At 46.2% G+C, this 22708-nt stretch overlaps 1 protein-coding gene across 1 annotated transcript in view; it reads right to left on the bottom strand.

Annotated features, from left to right (window-relative positions):
• Positions 1–18712, bottom strand: part of Ent2 (Equilibrative nucleoside transporter 2) — a 40681-nt gene extending 21969 nt beyond the window's left edge. The window contains exons 1-6 of the mRNA XM_077694114.1: positions 18464–18712; positions 13917–14076; positions 11568–11715; positions 9968–10122; positions 7012–7109; positions 3755–3805 (exon numbers count right to left, since the gene is read on the bottom strand). Of these exons, the coding sequence (XP_077550240.1) occupies positions 3755–3805; positions 7012–7109; positions 9968–10122; positions 11568–11715; positions 13917–14020 (556 nt within the window). The 5' untranslated portion in view covers positions 14021–14076; positions 18464–18712. The remainder of the gene's footprint in view (positions 1–3754; positions 3806–7011; positions 7110–9967; positions 10123–11567; positions 11716–13916; positions 14077–18463) is intronic.
• Positions 18713–22708: the final 3996 nt, after the last annotated feature.

Raw genomic sequence — 22708 nt, forward strand, 5'->3', positions numbered from 1 at the left:
TTTACAAAGGCAGCGAGCAGCCATTTCTGGCAACCAACATGCAGCACCAGGCTGAATCTTGCCCCTTCAGGACATGTTTGCTGCAAGCAACCAAAACGCCTCCGTTAATGACAAGGCAGCCCACTAGTCCCCCCCCACCCCGAGATTATGTTAATTTCCTGCGAGGTCACATGCACTCATTTCACCTTCAATTTCCCCGTATGTGAATTCTATGCCTCTGTGAACTCTACGTGAAATCTAAGACGGGCGTCATCATATGCGTGCCATACTCGTTAAGCTCGGAAACGTCAGGCATCCTGAAATTGCTGTACTTGTTCGCCAGCGCGCAGCCCGAACTATGTCACCGTTTCCTGCCCTTGCATACTAGTTTCTCCCCCCTGCACTTTGCAAGTTCTCATCTGTCTACAGTTAAATCTCGATGATATGAATTTCACGGCACCGCGAAAAATATTCGTATCATCCGAAATTCGTGTGAACAACACAAACCAAAAAATGAAGCACTGAAACAAGTTTTCGGTTATTTTTTTTTTTCTTACTTTCGCGTGACAAAATCAGTGACGTTTTTCTGCTTTTTTTAACCTCCATGTCGCCAAGCAGTCCTTTCTGGACTTTCATCTCCTCACTTGCGGTGCCCAAGCTTACTCACTACAGGAGCGTGTTTGCACGTGATTCGTGCGCGTCGGCGTTGTGCGCGCAATATTTTCACGCCAGCGCCGGCGATTCGGCGCCCGCGGTCAGAAAATTACGCGCGACAACCGTGGCAGTGGGAGGAGCCTGACGACTCGCGCCAATGGGAAGGCGTGCGCTTCATGGCGGCAGTTACGAAGCGCTCGAGACAGCCGGCTGGCTTTGCCAATGTTTAGGCTTAGCACCCCGACCGATATTTCATGGGCGCTTCCACTAGCGGCGCGGATGATGTTTTATAGCACTGCTTTCGCTCACATTATTAGCACATTTACCGCACAAGAAACTTCGTGTGTGCTTTGAGCGGCATTTTGAAGAGCGGTTAGAAGCGGTCTCTTGAGCGTCCGCCCCACTTCGCGACCAAAACCACCGCCATGCTGCTGCGGCCAACCGCGCCCCGCGCAGCGTGCGGGTGGTTTCGCGGCGGCACCAGCGTGCCTGTGGAGTGCGCGGCGCGTTTTCGCGAGCAGAAAACAGCTAACAGCTTGGCCATTCCTAGAGAAAGAGCGACAAAGAGGCAGAGAGCCCGTACGTCGCCGTAGCTTGCTTGATCGGCAGTCGGGCGCCTCGCCGACTCGTTCTTATCCAGCGGGCACCGCAGCTCCGTTCGTAAGAGCCGAAATTTTTCCCATTTCAAACAGTGCAATTTGACCGGGACTAATCAGAAATTCGTATCATCCCGAAATTCGTATCACCCAGAATAGTATCATCCAGATTCCACTGTAACTACAGCTCCTGCGTCCTCATCTCTTGCCTGCCTTTCTTCCAGCACAACTCCGCAGGCACCCGGTCGACGCGTACGCTGTCGGGGCGCGTTGGCGAGCGAGTACGGCAATTTCACAACGCCTGACGTTGTTGCCGAGCTTCACGAGTACGGCACGCATATCACGACGCATATCGCGGCTCGAAGACCGCAAGGCGGACAGTCGTGACAGCGGCAGCCGGTCTCGCGAGCCCAATAGGTGCGAAGCGCTTTGCACGTAATCAAGTCTCGGGTAGAGGGGGAGATTTCACAACGCCTACGAGGCGCCAGCCGCAAAACGCATCATCGCCGTTATCGCAACAAGGACCAGTTTGCCTTGGCTTGGCTCGGATTGCGTCCTGAAAACAGGTGCACCGCGATGTCGCTTTCAATGGGGAACGTCAAGTACCGTATAATGCGGAATATAGGTCGAGGCGGAATATAGGTCGACCCCCTTACCTTGTAGCCGAAAAATGCAAAAAAAAAAATAATTGGGTACCAATTATGTTTTATTGAGACTATAACTTGTTTCGTCTCAGATTACTCATTTAAAACTGTCTGAAGTATTGTCGGACGACTGCTTCTGGCTCGCTGTCGCCCACACAGCAGGTCGTCCTCGCTGCAGTCCAGGGAATTGCTTATGCAGCACTTCTTAAACACTCGCAAGACCATGTCATCGTGAAGCGAGCGCAAAGCATGGGACACTCGTGTGCAGACCGGGGCGACAGCCAGTCTTTGAAGGCGGTCAGCAAACATCTTGGGGTATCCATTTGTAGAGACATCGCACGACGCTAGCGAACAAAATTTGCCCCTTTGTACAGCAGCACAGGTGCACAGAGCAGCGCCCATGAAACGAGGCCTTCCGAGCGTTGCATACCGAGAGCTGCCTCTTCAGCTAACGCCGCTAGCAACACTTCTTTTGGTGACACCGAACTGGCGCAAGGCAGACACGTCATTGGCCTTGGAAAATCCCCAACTTTTCTTTTAAATGCTGCTGTGAATTGGCACCAAGTGCCTAAACTCATATTGAGCAAGAAGAAAATAGCGCGCGCACATTCGCCGACAGCGATAGAAGCAACAAAACAAAGATGGCGTCGCGTCCGATTGATGGTGGTGGCGATGGTGCCTTTGGGGTTTGGATGGGCTCGATGGGCTGCCCGGTCGCCAGATGACAACTGCCAATGACTGCAATATAGGTCGAAGGGTGACTTTTCGGCAAATTTTTCTGTAAAAAATCTCGACCTATATTCCGCATTATACGGTAGTTAGTTTCGTTAGTCGGCGTACACCCTTGGGCGCAGGTTGGGCGCAGGATCACCAAAATTAGAGGAAATGTAACAGGATGTAGCAGCGAGAGCACTTGGGCGCAGTTTGGCGCAATTGGCGCAGCGGTAGCATCACTGAGTATATTTAGCAAGTAGAAGACACTGACTGCAAGGCGAAAGTCACAATTCACTAATAAAATTCAGTTATTAGAGTGCTCGTTCTTGTTTTTTTCTTCCTTGTCCTGGTATGTTTTGCGTAATCACTGCCATGGAAGGCTTAGTAAGTGTTACTGCATAGGAGCTTCACGGCACAACGCGCACTGCCATGAAGCTGCACTAAAGGAAAAACCCCGCGTATTATCCGCAGCCCTACTTTGACACTGAAATTTTCACATTTTTGGTGCGGGTTATATGCGCGAAAATATGGTACGCCGGTTTAATTCCTTGTTTTACTCTGCTCTACCACCTTACACCCCCTTTGTCACTTGAATGCATCTTTTTCCACCTCAAGGAATAACTAATGGTCATAACACTTTAAGTGTAGCCTTGATGATGTCTCCAGATTAATATGCACAGCCTTCATTTCCTTTCCTCAGTCGAACAACTCGTAGAGTTGCACTCAGTATGACCTCAAAGGCTCATTGGTATTCATAGCTTTATACGAGACCTGTTCAGAGCCAGGGCCTTGTAACGTGGTTAAACCTAGGGGTATAACTTCCAAGCACATCAAACCTGATACTCATGTTCAAGGATAGAGTCATAATTTTGACGACATTACTGCCTAAAACTATGTCACATTTAGCTGGTCTGTACATAGGGCACTTTTATTCCTGACTTAATCGGAAATACAGCCATCTCACTCGGCAATTGAACCCATGACTACTAAAATATGCCTCAACCATAGCAAGGCAGCATCCAAGAGGACACCAACGTAGAAATGTTCTACAAACTTAGCTCCAGCCTGCTCAAGGGACAACGAGAAGTATTTCCCTGTCCCCAAGGTAGTAGCGCCAGCAATTTTAATGAGACATAATGAATGAAGTAAAAGCCCGCAGCTACTTACTGTTAAGAACAACCACAAGGCCCATGGTTGTGTAGAAAAATGTAATTTGCCCTGAAAAGGAACAACAGGTTTTACTCTCGCAGGAGGCAGGGAGCGTTTGTGCAGCTTCAACATATTGTTCTTTCTAAGAAAACAGTGGATACAGACAGGGACAGCTGCTGCCACTCATTATTCAAAAACAAAAATTGACAGATGGCTTGGCTCTTCCAACCAGAGAATATCGTGCAAAAGCAACAAACATTCCTGCAAGGCTTGGAAGAAGGTTAGTTGGTCGTATTTTAACATCTTAAAGGAGTACTGACACCAAATTTTGACGCCTAAAAAATGATATAATTGGCTTCAGTAGTTTGTACAGATGCCTCACAGAAATTTTTGCAGCGATCCGAGGCCGCAATCACATCTAAAATCGAGTTTGATTGTCCCGGCCGCGAGCTTCCGCAAATTGGCAGCACTAGCAAAATCGCTTTCGGCGTGACGAAATATCGGCCGGCGTGTCTGGCCGGTTCAGGATGACGTCATATAGTCATTTTCGGAACCGGAAACGATATCCTGCGCTGCTGTTGTCGCTGGTATTCGTTTGGGCAGGAGACGTGGGTGTAGCTGTGTGAGCAATGCTTGTAAACTTTGCGCATTTTGCGTGTTCAACGTCTTTGCTCTTCAGTTCGTGGCCGGCGCATGGTGTAGCCTTGCACTGGTGCCGAAAAGTGCTCGGTGCCAGCACCGTGCGGTGCGCGATGCCGACGCGCACTGCGGCGACGCGGCGGTGCGCGTCGCCGAGCTTGCTTAAGTTGTGCTATGGCAAGCTCGCGGAATGCGAAGTACTGCTCGTGGAAGCCTCTCCGAGCAAATCGAATACAACGCCAAGATGCATTATTTTCCACGCGACGACATGCAGTGCTAAACATGGACTGAGTTCGTGCGCGGCGGTGGCCACAAGAACTGTCGCCCAAGCCAGCGGGCTCGGTGTTGCTCGGTTCAGCTTGGGTGTTGCGAACTTTAGGCTTAGTATCGTGGCGAATATTTGATCGCCGGTATCTGTACAACTGCGAATGACCATCCCATACACAACTTTTCAATCCACTATCATCCCCTTTTCGCATATAGAGCTTTATTTTGGCGATAATTCCCGTTTCAGTGATCGGTGATCAAGATATCTGCCGTGGCCTATTTTGATTCTAGCGCGCAGGTGGCGGCATCTTTCGGCCGCTTGCCGCACCGCGGTGACGGCAGTGCTGGGTCACAGCGCCGAACTTCCGCTGCCGGCCAGCGTAGGCTTACCATCGCGGCATATATCTGAACGCCGCTTTTAAATTCAGCGCTGATAACAACTCCTAGCACAATTTTTCACCACACTAACATCTACTTTCTCGCATGTGGAACTTCTTTTTCGCGATCAGATTGATTATAAGAGTGGTGACAAGCTGTTGCTATCACGGTCTGCGCCGGTTTGAGCCGCAGTGATATTAAAAAACGGACGACGGCGAAGACGAAGACATCGCCGGCCTAATCGCCTCGCCAAATAAAGTTGTTCTGTCTGTCGGGTGGCAGCGACTCATCCGAGTCTGACGATTCAGACGACATGTCGACTGCGCGGGCGAGTGCAGACCATGTGCAATCGTAGCAGACGATGCAGCGAACGTTCCTGACGTGACGGGTGAGACCGTGACGTAAGGCTGGCCCGCTTGCAGACTGGCCTTCGAACGGCCATTTTCCCGCGCGGCGACCGAATTTGAAACTGGTTGCAATAAACGTGCTATAATTAATTCTATGCTGGCGGCTGGCGGCTGACGGCTTTCGGTTCGCTTTTCGTAATTACTGGGCCAATAGGTATTCTTTACAGCATAAAACCTGAAAGCGAGAAATTTCGTGTCAGTACTCCTTTAAGATTCCGAAGCGCGCTGCTCAACACGAAAATGTGCAACAAATAGAAAAAACACATGAACAGATGAGGTGAGGCACAAACTAACAACTGATTATTATCACGAGAAGGGGGGTTATGTATAAAAAACCTAAAAAGAACACACACTAAAAAATACAACTTATTGATAAACGCAAGACGTGACATGGTATCTATTCCTTATGCGTGAAACATATTTCATGCGTAGAGAGCCTGATTGAAGGGACGCTAATGCAATCTCCTTCTGCTTTTGACAACACTTTAAATGCTTCAAAGACTGTTTCAAGAGTGTTAAATGCTATTAAATGCTTCTGTTAAAGACTGTTAAATGCTTCAAGACAGTTGCCCTCTCAAAATCTGGCGAGCAACTTATAATAGCACGGCCAAATTTCCATTTATCTTTAAGTGTGCAGAGGTATTGTGGTGTTTGTTCGCACCTCTGCACTTCAAGATGTTGAAATATTCCTGCTTACAAAGCATTGTCTAACACCCCACTGTGGCTATGTGCTCCTCTGTTGTGGGTGTGAAGCACTTAGGTACACTTCAGAGTATGCACACAGGATGAAGAGCACAGGCACAGACTGACTGTGGTTGACCCCACTAGTGCTTGCAGCCTGTGCGATTGATTGATTGATTGATTGATTGATTGATTGATTGATTGATTGATTGATCGATTGATTGATCGATCAATTCACTCTTTCACTACTAGCTGCATGCACGACATGCACCGGAGATAACAGTGTCTGTGGCAATGCGCACTGCAGAAGTCCACACTCTTGCATATTCATTGTTACCCTGGCATCACTTATATTGTTTATCACGCCTATGCAACCTTTCAGGACAAAATTTTTATTCTTGTAACTGAGGCCACAAGAAATTGGTACTTTTCTTTATTAAGCCACTACATATTATGTACAGTCACGGACACACGAAATGTGAGCACGAAAATATATACCAGAACACGCAAAACTGAAAAATACTGTTCGTGAAGGTCAAATAACGGCGCGCTGCTGCTATATTCGGAAAGTCACACTTCCCAACTTTGTTACTGTAATTAAGCCAAGCATCAGTTTGACTTGCATGGAAAGAAACCGCGTTCTTTGCGTGTTCTGATTCATATTTTCGTAATCACATTTCATTCGCCCATTACTGTACACTTTGCTGTCAATAAAGATGGCTCCACAGACAGCGCAGCTGCAAAGTTAAACAAATACAGTGCCCCCCCCCCCCTCTTTTTTTGTGTCTCTTTTTACCAATCGACTCTCAAGCAACCATTCTGTCATTGCCCCCGTGCACTGATAAAATATAAAACTGTCCCATTATTCGCTCGCAAAACAGCGACACGCAGGGGGTCGCTTACACGAAGAGGAGTCCACCATGGCCAGCACTACCGTCGCTATGAACACTGCCGCTTCGACCAGGATGCTGACCACAATTCGTGGCGTGAGGCTCTTGTCCCTGCAGGAAACCACAACCACAATGCAAAAAGAGGAGAAAAAGAAACGCCAAACACCACAAGCATGTGCCTATTCGAATGATGATACAACAGCGCAGGGAACGAGACGAGGACCAGAAAGACACAAGACGAGAGCTGTCCCGTCTCTCTCTGCTCCTTGTCTCGTTCCCTGCGCTGTTATATCATCATTCCAAAACCAACTGGCCTAAATTTCCCTTTTGCTGCAGTTAATTCGAATATAGTTTGACAATAATTTCACACCTGAAAATCGTAGGCCGGCTTAAGTTGATACGTTGAAGTAAAAAAAAAAAAAAAAAAAAAAAAGAGAGATCAAATGAACTAGGGAGATAACGATTGCTAGTGCAACCTCAAAGTGTCATCAAAAGGCAGTGCTACAGCCACTATTTTCCGCTGTTAGTGTTTCTGACCATGCACCATGTTTGGGCTGTGGTGTTGACAGTGCAGGCAACTTCAGCGGTCTCGCGAAGTGCACCAATTAAGGAAATTAAGGAAATCTTTAAACAGGGCAGTACTTTGGCATAGACGCAAAGGTTGCACAAAGAACGGGGATAGTGAGAGGACACCTGGCGCCAATCACAACAAGTGTTGCATATTCATAATAAATGCCTTTAGCATTTTCAAGACTGCTGGTGGACTTGCACTGGCCAAAGTTTCACTTCCCTTTTCAGGCGTTCGACTATGAAGTGTGGTCCTCGAACTGAGGCTGATGTAGATTCAAGTAAATACGGTAAGCCCACTCCTTACACAAAGGGGACCATTCGAAGTGGTTCCTTGCCACTGGTGCCACCGAAGTTTAATGAGCTGTAAAATTGGTTCCAAGCGGTGCATCAAAAAACCGATTCTCTAATTGCAGTCACCAGGGTTCATAGTATTGGAAAATACAAAGATTGCAGTTTCATGACCAACACCGTTTTGTCTATTGTTCCTCCAAAAATGGCTAATTATCTCTAATTATCTCTGGAACAAATTGACTGACTCAAAAAATAATGCCATATTTGAAATCAGTGGGAAAAAAGCTGCAAGACTGACAATTTTCACAGAGTTTACTTTAAATTAAAAGAAGCTGTCTTAAGAGCCATGTTCCCCCCTTAAAGGGGCCACAAAGACAATATAAAAGCCTGGTTCATTAATATGGTTGCTTTGCCCTGATATCAATGATACCGATTTTATCACAGAAGTCAAACAAATGATTGAGAAATTAAAGAAAACACATGAGTCAGTGGTGACTCCCCCGCCACTTCCCAGCAATTTGTCTATATGACATCACAGAGTCTTGTTTGTGCGATTATGGCCACTGACCAAATCTAACCACCAAAAACATTATTGGGAGATTGTAGTGGGGCCTGTGGTTCCATTTTATCACATCACTCCAATGCCAATGTGCAGTTAACACACTTCACTGCGTTTTTAATGCTGACCAATATGATGTCACTGCTGCACATAACACGTCTCTGTAGTGCAAACCTTGAAAGTTTTTCAATATTTGTCACATTTTTTCCGCATCAAAGAACATCACACTTTTTTCGTATCAAAAGACCTCTTTTGTGGCTGGAAGGAAGCTGAGTCAGTTAGCCAAGGCTAGTTCTTTTAAGCTGAACAAACGTGTATTATTTTGTCTTCTTTCAGTTCCCCTTTAATGGCTCAAACTGCAATGTTCATCCCGTTATGCCGCTACGACGCTGCTGTCACTAACAACACAACCACCATGCACGCCAAAGCTACCCCTCACAGATGTGGCTATGAACACACTAGGTTTTGCTAATTCATACTGTGGGGACATAAATGTGGACTGTTCCAATTCCGTGCGCACGCATAGCTTCGGTACCCTCTTCGTCAAAGGGGGTACGGGGTCCATAGGCCACGTGGGGGTGCAACGTAGTGGCCCTGCTGTGGGGAAAAAGTTTGCGAACACACGCCTGGGTTGCCCAAGGAAATAGCTCACTTTGCAGCTTGCACTTGAAGCGGCCGCTGTATTCCCGCTTGCATAAGATTGGCGCGTACAGGGAGTCGGTTTTGCACGCGCCCTCCGACTTCACGATCCCTGCTTGCGCAGGTGATTCGAGTGGTTATTGGTAGCCCGGCGAGTCTGTTGGTCCACCCCAGCCTTCTCCAGAGTCGACCACCCTTAGTGCTTCAACGACTTGTGCCGTTCAAAAAAAAAAAAAAAGAACCTATTCCTTGCACAACATAATTGGGCTCTGTGGCTTGCCACATACGGCCACCAGGTACCCCCATTGATTGATTGTAGGGTTCAGCACTCCGACGCAACACAGGCGATGAGGCGCGCCGTAGTGGAGGGCTCCGGATTAATCTTGACCACCTGGGGATCTTTAAAGTGTGCCGAAATCTTGTACACACAGGCGTTTTTGCTTTTCACCTCCGTCAGAAAAGCGGCCACCGCAGCCGGGAATCGAACCCGCGTCCTTGTGCTCAGCATCACAACGCCTTAGCCACTGAGCCACCGCGGCGGGTGCCAGGTACCCCCGTTCTTGCCCCAACGCTAGGTGTGTTTTAGCAGAGCTGTGATTGTATCGTGGAAACCCATGCAATAAAGAGAGTTCTAAGGTGCCACATCATCTTCACGAATTGACTGCCCACGCGGGATGAGGGACACCCCTGCCTGACAGCTTGGCCCGCTTGAACCCGTGGGTGACATCTTGGCAGCCTATGCTGTACTAGATAGGAAATTCCTACAGCACTGACTCAATATATATAGTGCGTCCTGCACTACGTCGTGCAGCAGCACCATCTTTTCCACTGCTTTACGCTATAAACCTTCAGCCCTCCTCCTGTATCTATCCCGTACCTATTTCGGAAATAAGATCAAATTCTAGCTTACCCAAACTGAAGGAAGAGGTTGAGGAAGTTGCACATCAAATTTGGCACCTGGGAGGCCAGGGTGATGTAGCCCATGAAATCGTCCCGGTACATCTGCAGCTCGGTCGAGTTGTACGTGCTGTTGGGCTCCGGCCTCAGCTTGTAGTCTTGAAAGTACTGCAGCAGAAAGAGACACGTCCCAATTGACGAGATTCCCACGAAATGGGGACCAATAAAATACTATTCCAGAAATTCTTATCAGCATTTTGTCCAAGATATAGGGGGAAATGGCACCGAAGCCGCAATCGCAATTGCCCAAGGTAGCAGCGACAGCAATGTGGGCATTTGGTAAAGCAGTGGCAGTCATCTTGCACCTCCCTAAAGTCACTTCTCCTCTTCTTTTATAATGAAGGGGGGAGACTGGTCTTGAGGATGTTTTTGTTATTTTTTAACCTGGGTGCTTGAGACTTGCACATGAAGTGTATTTTGGCACTCCGAACATAAATATGCAGTCAGTTTTCATCTATGCGGTGTAAAAGCAGAGTTGTGCAACATGTTATGTTGCATTTTCGGCAATTTTTTTATTATCTACCTACGGAAATGCTCGAATACTTTTTATCCCTTTGTGCTCTAAAAGGAACACAGGGAGTGCAACTATATCACAGAAGCAACTTTAGCATTGTTTCCGCAAACACTGCAAGCTTATTAAATTTCAGGTCATCAGTCACCAACGTTTTCGAAAAACGCACGGCATAAAATTTTGTGCTCGCATAATGAAATTCTGGTTTCTTGTGGTTTTATTGCACTGTTCAGCTCATAAGCTTTCAATTGCAGCAAGAATAATGCAGATTTGACCACTATATCCCAAGATATTGTACCAGACAGTTAAGCTCGCAGGAAAAATAAATTGGTTCTGAGAAAACAAGGCCCGAAGTTTGGAAACACTGGCAAAAATGGTCAATTAGGTGACTTCAAAGTGTGACAGCTCTGTAAATACTTATGGTACAGCCATAAAATATTGCACGTATATTCTTTGGGACCTGTAGACTGAAAAGAAAATTAATACAGAAAACTCATTTTTTTGGCAAATTGGCAGAACTGAAAAGTAGCGACAAACAGTTTTGTGCTCACATTTATTTTTCTGTGGATGACAGTGGCCGCACAACACCCCACCAACAAGTTCAGCCACAAAATTCAGTGTTAACTCCTCTTTCTAAAAAAAGTTCATAAGAACATATTGTGACAGGTGTACTCCTGCATGTGCAAGCATGCACACAGACATAACCTAAGCCCGCTGCTTCTGTTACTGAGCCATCCCATGGTTATATTAGGACGTGTGGTGGTGGTAGTGATAATGATGATGATTATGACAACAATGAAAACGATGATGTGTCATCATCAACAGACAGATTTCTTTAGTTTGGTGCCAGAAAGATTGTGATGAAGATGGCGACGATGTTGTTGTTGTTGTTGTTGTTGTTGTTGTTGATGATGATGATGATGAGGAGGAGGAGGAGGAGGAGGAGGAGGAGGAGGAGGAGGAGGAGGATGTGTCATTCTCAACAGACAGGTTTCTTCAGTTGGGGGCCAGGAAGACGTTCTGCGCCCTGACCGAAACTCACCGCCTTGGCGTTGATGAACATATTCCAGGGCATGAGAGTGCCAATTCCATGCACAAGCAGGATGAGGTACAGCAGATTGTAGGAATCCTTGGGGCTGGTTTTGACCGCCGGGAAGCCATTGATCTCCTCGCCCCTCTCGCTCACGGGTCTGCAAACCAGAGTCAAGGAGTTTTCAGACTGCAGCGCTCAACGGCCATGAAAGCAGTTCTTAAAATCTCCCTGCGCGCCAACTCTGCAAAGTTTTCGCAAGTAAAAGCTCAGCATCTCTGAAATTAACAGACACCTGGCAACTTTTTCAGTGGGCATCAAACCAGTCTCTCGCTTGTTAACACCTTTTTTGCACCTTGTGAACAATACCGCAGGGTCATCAACCAACCAGCTACCACTGGGCAACATTTTCAAACAGTCTCAACACTTAACCAGTGAAACTGTTCAACTGAACCATCGACAATAAATGGCTCACTAATTAACTAGTGGGGATACCCATTTAATACCTGCGCTACACGAGCGTTCGAAAAGACATCTGAGTCGAATGGCCTTTGAAATTTCAAATGCCATTTGAAGTGGAAGGTGTTCCGCAGATCTACACGACAATTCGCAAAGGCAGTTGAAAGTTCCCACGTCCACCCGCCATGTTTTGCTGTCCCCACTGCTGCCCTGCTTCATTCTTGACTAAAATGAAGTTAAAATGGAGAAAAAAACAATGATTAGGGGTCAAATTGATAACAATCTACAAGTCCACACAAAACATGTACTAACAGATAGCTAGCCAGTTATTTTTTTCTTTTTTCGTGCCACCGGTCTTGAGAGTAACAAGTTACCTTATTGCAATCGTAGAGTGGGTAATAGAAAACAAAAACAAGTGGAAAAAGTATGAAGATCGTGCACTTTAAACATCAAGTTTTCCTCGTAAATAATTTTGTAATTACGGCATGCAGAAACTTCGTCTGAGAGAACTACCGTTTGCATTTCAAAGGCCTTTAAAGGAGCCATGAAGAGAAAACACAAGTTTGGTTCATTCAAAAGATTGTCTCGTTAGAATCATACTGACACCACTTTTAACGTAAACTTCGCTCAAATAAGCTACATAATTAGGAAAAACGGGAATGGTCATGCGACCCACCAGCTCATTTCCCGCAACAGAACCTGTGATGTCACATGGGCTAAGCTCTGCGATTGGCGGAGGCTGGCAGAAGCAGACGCAAATTAGGTAGAGCTTACAAACTAGACGAACGAGCGATTTGCGCTTAAATTTAGGGCACATTCTTTACAAAGCAATAGGAATGATGGGACAAACAGTGGAAGTTACGAAAGCACATGTAAACATAGAAGTACTGATGCGTTCTGCTGTTCGTACTGCGCACAGCATGCTTTGGTTTAGCTGCACAGCACTACGGGGCTTGGGGTTGTCTCAGACGACACTGGCCGATTGACGCAAGCAACGGTGTCTTACGTGACCCCATTTGTCGAGCGAGCACTGTTTCAGGGAACGAATATTTTCTCCCAGAACAAAAACAAGCCAGGTTTAAATGCGGGCAAAAACAAACCAAACGCTTGCCACGGTATGGTGGCGCCATCTAGGTTACGGAACGTAAAGAAACGCGGGAACAAACCAACACCGCTGTACAGGGTGGAGACAACCTTTGAACGGTCCCGTGCTGCCGCAATGGGGCCAACGGGCTCAACGCGTTATTCTTTTCATTTCCCACGAGACCTAGCAACGCGAAACAGACAATATAATTCAAACTTCTTCAGTAAACCGCGTTGCGGCGATAATTTTAGCGCGGTTTTGACACAATGACTTGCTTCGGCGGCGAGCGAGCAACCGAAAATGGCGGCGCCAGCGTATACGTGTCTCTACCCTGTACGGCGGATGCGTGAATGAAGGTACTCTAGGCTGCAGAGCGGTCGGTTTCAGTGATGTCACTTGGGACCACGAAAACGCACGATTGAGCGGGAAAATCAAAATTTTCACCTAAATTGTTTAATTTCTCAGTGAATAAAGCATCATTTGTATCCGGACAAGCGCTGGGGGCACTATAAAACACGAAATCTTTCGAATAAAACCAACTTGCATTTTCTCTTTATGGCTCCTTTAAGAACCCCAAAGGTTGGTGGTGGTGCTCCCTCGACTTAAATAGAATTTCAACCGAAGGCATTTGAAAAACGTCACGTAGCAGCTCAAAGGTGGCATTTGAGTCAAATGACATTCGACTCAAAGGCCTACAAAACGCTCGTGTAGCACGGATGTAACCAAGACACAAACCCTAAAAAAATTAAACAAGCCACAGCGTAACGCACTGTAACAAGTTCCGACGCGGCCAGACGAGAGGCCCGACTTGAACTTACATGCGAGAGCCCTGACGAACGGTCGGTGCCTGCGCTGGTGCCACGATAAGAACCTGGTTCTCGTCCAGTGGACGCAGCGGGAATTCGTTGCCCCTCTCCCCCATGTCGGCTCGGGGTCAAACCACGGCCGGGTCAAAGGTCAGGGCCAGCGCGGCTACGTCTGCAAGGAAGAGAGAACTCAGCACGGATGACACAAAAGCAAGGCACCGCTTATAAGACGCATTAAACTTGGTGCAAAGAACACATACTTACGCTTCCATAGACCAACCTGACACAGCCAACGTACAGTGAAAGATGTTCAAAAGAAATTTTTGCCTTCGGAGTGCAAAGATGACTACAGCCTTATTACAATGTTATTAGCCACAACACTGTGAGGTTAAGCCATCAATTTCATAAGACCAATGCACAGTATATCAGCCTCACAGTTGTAACTCCAAAGGATCAGTAAGCTCAGTTGTGTCTTACTTCTCTGCCTGAAGTGATAGATAAAGAGTCCTGCAGTGATAAAGAAAACCTCGTAAAGGAGCGAATTTCTCTTACTACATGACGTAAGGCCCCCAGTTCAACCGATGTCAAGGCCAGCAGATAAGAAGGGTACTCATACAGTGACACAACGATAAGCCAGGACCCGTGAGCATCAGGGCATATCTCTACGAGAGACGGTACTCCAAAAGTTGCACAGAGGCAGATATGGGGAGATAATTTTGTGTAGCGACATATCTTGGTCCAATATTTTCTACACACGCGCTCCAAGTGTTACACTAAAAAAAATACAGACCCCCTCCGGTGCTTCAAAACAAGTGCGGTAACAATAACTTCGCCAAAATTAGTAGTGAAGCGTAAAAGCAGGCCTACAAAAAAAAAATTCTGTCTACTACAACTTGTGGTCAAACACTATTTCAGGGTTCCCCATAACATAACGCAAAGCACAAAATCCCAAAAAGTAGGAGTGACCAATCTTTCAGGAACTAGGCATTCAATCCACTACAATTTCAGCAATGACATTTGAAGAAACATTTATCCAAAGCCATTTCTAAATTCCCCACAACATATGCATACTATATGGATAATGACTTGGAGGAGGACCCCAAGTGCATGTTTTTAACCATGGAGTGGAAACAATATGGCCGCCATTGTATTTACTTTTTATTTGCGCCATAAAGTATTTTTTCCCCATTTATAAGGCCCTTTCTCAGCGGCCACGAAACATTCACACACCATCTTTGTTGCTGCTTCGACTTAGTTGTGTTCCCGCAAGCATTAGTATCACGCATGGCTGTGACAGGGGATTAGCAATACATCCACAATACATACTTTTAACACCTCTTACTTCACTTTTCAGCCCATCACAGGTTACCTGGGTTCAAGGCTTTCCTACAGCACCATTGGTAGGCCTGCCGTTATCACAAAATCAGCGCCACAGTATCCTGCTCTGCTGGCGACATTGACGTCCCGTGAATTCTACGTACGAATACACAGAAACTACAAAAGTGAGCGCAACTCTAGTCTGATCTTTTGTGAATAGGCAGTCTAAATGTAATCTATGCGGACTCACTTTCTTCTCGACGTAATAATAAAAAAAAAGAGGTCAAGAGTATGGAAGCTATCTCAGACAACCTGAAAGCCGCTTGCTATTACAGTAAAGGCTAGTGTAGTCAGAAACAGTGGGCCGAAAAAAAGGGATTTGCGCTCAAAAGAAATAGATGCAGCTACAACAGACACAGCGTGTGTAAACACAAAGATTCGGCCCGAAACAACGCCTTAAGATGAGCGTCAGTCCAACTAACTAGTGAAAATCGGCCAACCAGCTTTAAATTAATGTACAAGAGCACAACGCAGCTATAAGTGCTGCAATATCATACTACAACTCAATTGTTTTTATACTGCTGCAAGCCGCACACAAGCCTCACAAAATGCATTTCACTGCTTGCAGTGTTTCTGGGCAGGAAAAATCGTGTGCAGCAGTTGTAGCTGTCACTCAGCCTTGCAGCTGCAGCTTTAAAACTTGATAAAGCAAAGTAAATGCTGGCTTGGGGGAATAAGCCAACAGAAACTGCATTCATTTTTACAAGCTCAAAACTAGGATAGTTTGGTGTGCGCTATAAAGGCCTTCAGGCATGGCAAACAAAAATGATTACCATATTAATCGTCCTATTTCAGCGGTAATCTTTGTTAGGCATCCATGCTGCTTTCTGAACTGTCACCGTATTTTTCCTAGCTATCTTAAGGCATGATAAACACCACTACTTAAGAACATTACTATGTATATTCTCATGATGCATCTCTTTTTCGATGCCCTTTTGCCCTCCACATTGTTATACTCATGCCACACGTACACAAAAAATGACATTAAGTGTTTAAGGCCTTAAGATACCGCATGACATTATTTGGGCGGGCCGTGCTACACATGCAAATGCACAGGCACTAGATGTGTTAGGCATGATGGTGATAATGACCAAAACGAAACAGAGAGAGATTCACTCATATTTTAGAAGTTTTTAACGTAGAGAAAAACGTCTTACAAGGGTTAAAAGTGTTTTTGTGAAAGAAAATGTTATGAGAAATAGTGCTTGCTAAAAAATGGTGGGAGCCATTTTTAAAGGTGGCTTCAGCAGCTGCCGCCACCTGCCAGAGGTAGCCAAATCCGCAATATTAAAAACGACGAGTAACACAGTGTTTCGACTTTGGCCGCTGTTTTAGTGAACTTCGTCTTCTTCAGAACTTCGCGACCAAGAGTGCACGAAAAATCGTGTTATTTCGAAGTTCAGCTGTGTTGCTGCGTCAACACTCTGGCGCTGAAAGTTTCATTGGTTTCATTTGGTGCTCATCGCGTTCGAGAGTAGGCGTATTTAAGGCGTTCATGAAGGCGAATGAGTTGTGGGTAACTCGTTAAACCAAACATCACATTAGGGCTAATGGCATTAGATTTTTGCATGTAGCAGCGAATTAGTGGCATTAAAACTTAGACATTAAGCACTTAATGTAATTTTTCGTGTACATGTGGCATGGGTATAAGACATAGCATGAGAAAGAGAATGAAATCCACAACCTCTGCACCTGTAACATTACCATCTCAAACAGTGAACAAAATGAGAACCAGTTTTTGAGCAGTTTTGTACTGAATGTCGGAATGGCACCTCTTGTTATTTGACTCGTAGAATGGGGCAATTTTTATCAAGCATACCACTTAAACTCTCCTTTAACTGTTTCCCTCCTTGAGAACAGGAACTGTGACAAAAGCTGTGCATGAGTCCACACTGACATATAGTGGCCTAGGAACGTCCCGGCATTTAAAGAAAGTCTTCCGAGCACTACTGCTGGTAAACGCACAAAACGCTCTTAGCTACCTTATCGAAGGTGATTAGAGCCCATATTTGCAATAGGTAAAAGCCATCTATTCAGCTGTTTGGTGTCACTTAATATAAAGACCTAAAAATAAACATTCCAATAAACAGCCGCACCGTATTTCAACTTTATTCTGACGTCAGGGAGCAAAACCAGCCTCCAAACCAACCAAAAAGAGAGCCTCAATTGCCCGTTCTCCCTTGGGACTCAATATGCACCCCTCCTGTTTTTTTTTGTTTTTTTTTTTTTTTTTCATTCTTCCGGGCCTCGTCAAATGCGAGAATTGCCCAACATAAGGCCCAATGCAGTCCTTTATGCCGCCCTATTAACTTCAATATAGACCCATCCCTACTGGTAGCTCATCGCCACATAGCTTCTATTTTGTATGTGTGTGTGTGTTACGATTTATCATATAATGGACAGAAACTTCAAGCTTCCAACGACTTTCGTTTTGTCCGATAAACGTTACACCGGGCTTCGTTTCGCAAGCAAACATGACATTTAAAGAACGATTTCGAACAAAGCATATTATGAGCATAGTGGAAAGAGGTGGCAATCCATGCAGAAAAAAGACACGGCTTCCCGCAGTTCGTACCGACGGCAACAATAAGTCGTCATTCCCGCGGAAAAGAATGTTCGAATGCGCGCTGCCGCCGCCGTTCGTCTCGTTTCTTTCGGAAGACGCGTCAAACAAAAGCTTTGCCAGACACCGCCGTCAGCGGCGGCGCCTCAAAGCAACGAAAAAAAAAAAAACACTTCGGCGGCGTAACGCCGCTATTCTTAGGACCTGAACGCGGGAGATAGCGCAGTCCGAAAACGCGTCTAGCGTAGTACTTTGGGCTGCCGTAAGTACAGGAAGAGACTGCAGGTAAACTGCGGAAATTGTGGGGACCTTACGAAGCAGACCAAGCTGTTCGACGTGTTACATAAACAAATGCTGCCGTTTCAACCCGCAATTTTTGCTGAAACTCGGCTAACTACGAGGAAAGACTTCGTATGAGGCAGTGAGCAAGTGTTCGCAGTCATTTCGACAAGACGCTTTTTTTTCTTACACACACAACGAAATGCGTGGGGGCAGCGCGCCCAGCTAGCTGCGGTTCGAACACGTGCTGCGGAACCCCCTTTGCAGGGTTCTCCCCAAGCTTCGTCGCCGACCACAGTAGCGCGTCGCGCCGACAAAGCGATGTTATAGCAGCACTCACCCGATAACACCACACGTCGGGAAGATCTTTACAGCCGCTGCGATAACAGCATGGCTTACGGTGGTCACTCAGACTCCGTCGTGAACAGGGCCCTGAGGTGCCCGACGCCGAGCGCCCCGTAGTTCTAACCCCGCGTGCCCCCGACGCCAGCAACGCCAGCCGCGCTAACCACACAAGCGCGGAAGCGTGGGGGGGAGCCCGCACTAACCGTCACCACCATCCGCCCCACTAAAATGCACCGAAGACTCAAGCGGCAGTCTTTCTCTGTTGCCAGATTTGAAGTGGACGAAGGCAGACTTTGGCCGCAGCGGCAACGGGGTCCGCGGCGGGCATTGACACTTGGCGTAACGGACGCCGCGACTTCGCTAGATAAAACTTGCGCTTCTACTTGGAGAGATCGCGCGTTCGTCGCGTCCTCGAAAGCACCTATCGTACCTACGTTGCGTTCTTATGTGGGACGTCTCCCCTCAGACACCCTCCCCCAATTTATTTTTTTTTAATTCCATCTTTCTCCCTGAATGGCAGGCAGGCACGGGACTGAGTACGGATTTGCATTTATCGGCCTACTCTAGCACTGGGTCATTCCATGCCATATGTCCCAGGTCCGGCGTTCGACCATCTCCAATTTTTCATGAAACAATTCGTTATTACCGAGTTCCAGAAGACGCCCTGGCTCGATTTTTTTTTTTTTACTTCCCGCGACAACTTTTTTTTTACAATTCTTTTTACAACCCTGCTTGTGAAAACTGCGTCAACTTTGTAAATTCATTTAAAACATTCTGGAAAAGATGGAAAGATGCAACTCTGGTCGTAAAACATGTGTTTCCTGGTCTCTACGGGCAATTAAAATTAAATGTTATTAAACAGTACTTTATTCTTGGTTTTGCTAAAAGAACGACGCTAAAATAGGGTAAGTTCAACAATTCACACAAAAATTCTTCCAGAATGTGCAGCGACCCGAACAATTGTTGAAGTGAGACTGGTTGATGTACTTAATTATAAAAATATTTCAGAGCAGTCAGGTAAAGCTGTGCTTGCAAAATAAATTCGTAAATCTGCAAAACCGCCCTTTTGTCGCAGATTCAGACACAAATGTCGCGATGTCGGAATGAATCCGAGTAAAAATACGCGGGGTAGCTCATTGAGTAGACTGTATGTTTGACTTTTATGTCACAAAGAATAAGAATAGTAAGTTTTGTCTAAAGCGAGAAAAAAAAATTGAAGTTTGGTTCTCACGCGTTTGTTGTACGTTGCCTCCTATGGCTGCTTCACTGCCAACAACACAGACACCACTGCTCATTGCGGGCACGCCGAGATTCTGGAGCAAAAACAAGAATAAAACACCTTTTAATGACATTTAATTTCAATTGCCCGTAGATACCAGGAAACACATGTTCCAAGACCAGAGTTTCACCTTTCCATATCAGAATGCTTTAAATAAATTTACAAAGTTGATTCAGCTTTCACAAGCGCCGTATCTTTAAAGGGCTGTCGCGTGGAGTAAAAAAAAAAAATTGCGCGCAATATTACAATCAGGGCTTTTCTGGAACGCGGTAATAAACTACGATTTTTTTTTTTCAAAAAAATAGGAGAGGGCGAGTGCCAGACCTGCTGGGACATTTGGCGTGGAATGACCCCACTACATCCAGGGTTGTCTTTCTCTTTCCGTTTTCGATCCTCTACTCCTTCTTTTTACATTTAAGGCAAATACACCGAAAGCGCCCTGTTCAGCACATATGTAACGAAACACTAGACCAAGTACTAGACGATTATAACTACCTCGGCCGTGTCGTCTGTGCTGACCCCAACCACGAGAAAGAAATCCGGCGCAGAAGACGTACGGGCGGGGATGCACTCGGTAAAACGTTCCCAAATAATGAAAAGCAAGCTACCTCTATTGATTGATTGCAGGGTTTAACGCGCCGACGCAACGCAGGCGATGAGGCGCGCCGTAGTGGAGGGCTCCGGATTAATTTTGACCACCTGGGGATCTTTAACGTGCGCCGAAATCTCGTACACACGGGCGTTTTTGCTTTTCGCCTCCATCAAAAAAGCGGCCGCCGCGGCCGGGAATCGAACCCGCGACCTCGTGCTCAGCAAAGCTACCTCTACCACTGGAAAGGAGAATATACAACCAATGCGTCCTTCCGGTGATGAAATATGGAGCTTAAACTTGGCGCCTCACTAAACAATTTAAAAGCGAACTTAGGTCGGCTCAACGGGCCATATGGAACGAACAATGATTGGAGTAACACTTAGAGACAGGGAACGCTTCCTACATCAGAGGTCCGCGGGGAGAATATTTATTAAAGCGAATGCATTCTTTGTTGTACCGATGGCGTCCTATCACCAAACTAATGCATTTCCCCGTAGACCGGTTGTCGACCGAAAATGTCTGATAAGATCTCCGGACACACGGCGCATGCGTGAAACGCGGGCTAACATTGGGTAAAAACGGTTACCTAAAAATCACGAAAAAGGAGCGGTTCTAGGTAAAATAATAGACGCATCGATCGTGAAGATGACGTACATACAATAGCATACTTTTATCTCCTAAAACACGTATCGGATGCACATTTAGGTCGCTTGGGTTTGTTGCATGGGTTTGTTCTTCATTTACGATTTGGGTCGAGAAGGGGAAAGAATGTGAAAGTGAAAGATTATTTCATAAAAAAACGATACAAACATATTAATATACAGACGTTGAAGGTTTGAAACATATCGAAAGATATTGAGACGTTGAAAGATATTAATCTACGTTGAAGGTTTGGCGATCGATTGGACCATGGAGGAAAGAAAATTGGGCGCACTTTCAGCGAAGGTTGGATTTGGAATGGATTGGAACGAACTTTATTTGTGCCGGCAGTTGGGCGCTCGTTGGACGCAACTTTAGCTTTCGTGCTTCTCTTAACTTTGTTTAAGGAGGGATGGTAAATTTTATATTATTGCCACAAAAACTGTCTTTCTAACAATGCATTGGTGTGTAATGGTGAAACGGACTTTAAAAAGGTTCAGGTTCGGCGCGTAGAGATCCGTGAGAGAGAGAGAGAGAGAGAGAGAGAGAGAGAGAGAGAGAGAGAGAGAGAGAGAGAGAGAGAGAGAGAGAGAGAGAGAGAGAGAGAGAGAGAGAGAGAGAGAGAGAGAGAGAGAGAGAGAGAGAGATTAAACAAAATTTATTACGAGCATCATAATGTGGGGTGTAGTCCTCAGTGCAGGGCTCCAAGAGACTCCTGCTGCCACGGCCCTTTCCACCAGCCGAAGCTGGGAGTCTGGGCCTCCAACTGCCCACGGGAAGGGTGCAGGGCTTGCCGAACATTCCCATTCCATGTGGTGCAGGGCGACCGGGCCGCGCAGAATTCGCACGGCGGGAAGTACTGCGTTGGGTGAGGCAAGCGGAGTTCGGCCTGGTGCGGAAAGGTGTTACGGATTCACGTGGGAAACTGGGCGCCTTGGTAAATAATCTAGGCAAAAAAGCGCAAAAAAGACAAAGAAAGAGCAGGAACGGCAATGACTGCGCTGCGACAAAGACGGCGCTGACAAGGGCTGCGCGACAGGGACTGCGTGACAGGAACTCACCGCAGTCCTTGTCGTCCTTGCTCTGTCTTTGTGTTTTATTTGCGCTGTTTCGCCTAGATGTTAGGGCATCCTGGACGGCAGGATAGGTCATTTTCTTTCTTCAATGCATAAATACGAAAGAACGCAGGATACGCCCTCCTTTCGTATTTATTTTTTTGATGGTCACATGGAGCCTTACGGAGTTATTTGATAAAAGGAGGTGGGCTGTCATAATTTCATATGAGATTCGTTATGCTGCACCTAAAACGTCTTTGCAGCAATGCATTTGTGTACAGCAGTGAAGTCGACTTTAGACTAGCCGGTTGTATAGGGATACTCAAGGATCATACGCAAATGTTTAATAAAAAGCCCCGGGTCCTTCTTGCATTCAAATGAGGCTCCTCATTATGCCCCTTAAAATTCCTTACCAGCAATTCCCTTTACGTACCCGGAGTTTAGTTCAGTTAATACCGTAGGAACTAACCGAAAGCCCTTGGGTCTTCCTCCTTTGACATAAAACTGCTTACATTGCGCCTACAAAAATGTTTTCTCAGCGGTGCTTTTGTGTATAGTAATAACGCCGACTTTATATGAACTCGGTATAAAACAGAGTGGCTTACGCATGTATCCACCAGTTCTCACTTGCGAGTTTCTACAATTTTCGCTCCCTCCCTCCCTCCCTCCCTCCCT

Source organism: Haemaphysalis longicornis, unplaced genomic scaffold, assembly GCF_048455015.1.
Source record: "Haemaphysalis longicornis isolate Haplotype H1 unplaced genomic scaffold, Haemaphysalis longicornis Haplotype H1 scaffold_12, whole genome shotgun sequence".
Classification (NCBI taxonomy): Eukaryota; Metazoa; Arthropoda; class Arachnida; order Ixodida; family Ixodidae; genus Haemaphysalis; species Haemaphysalis longicornis.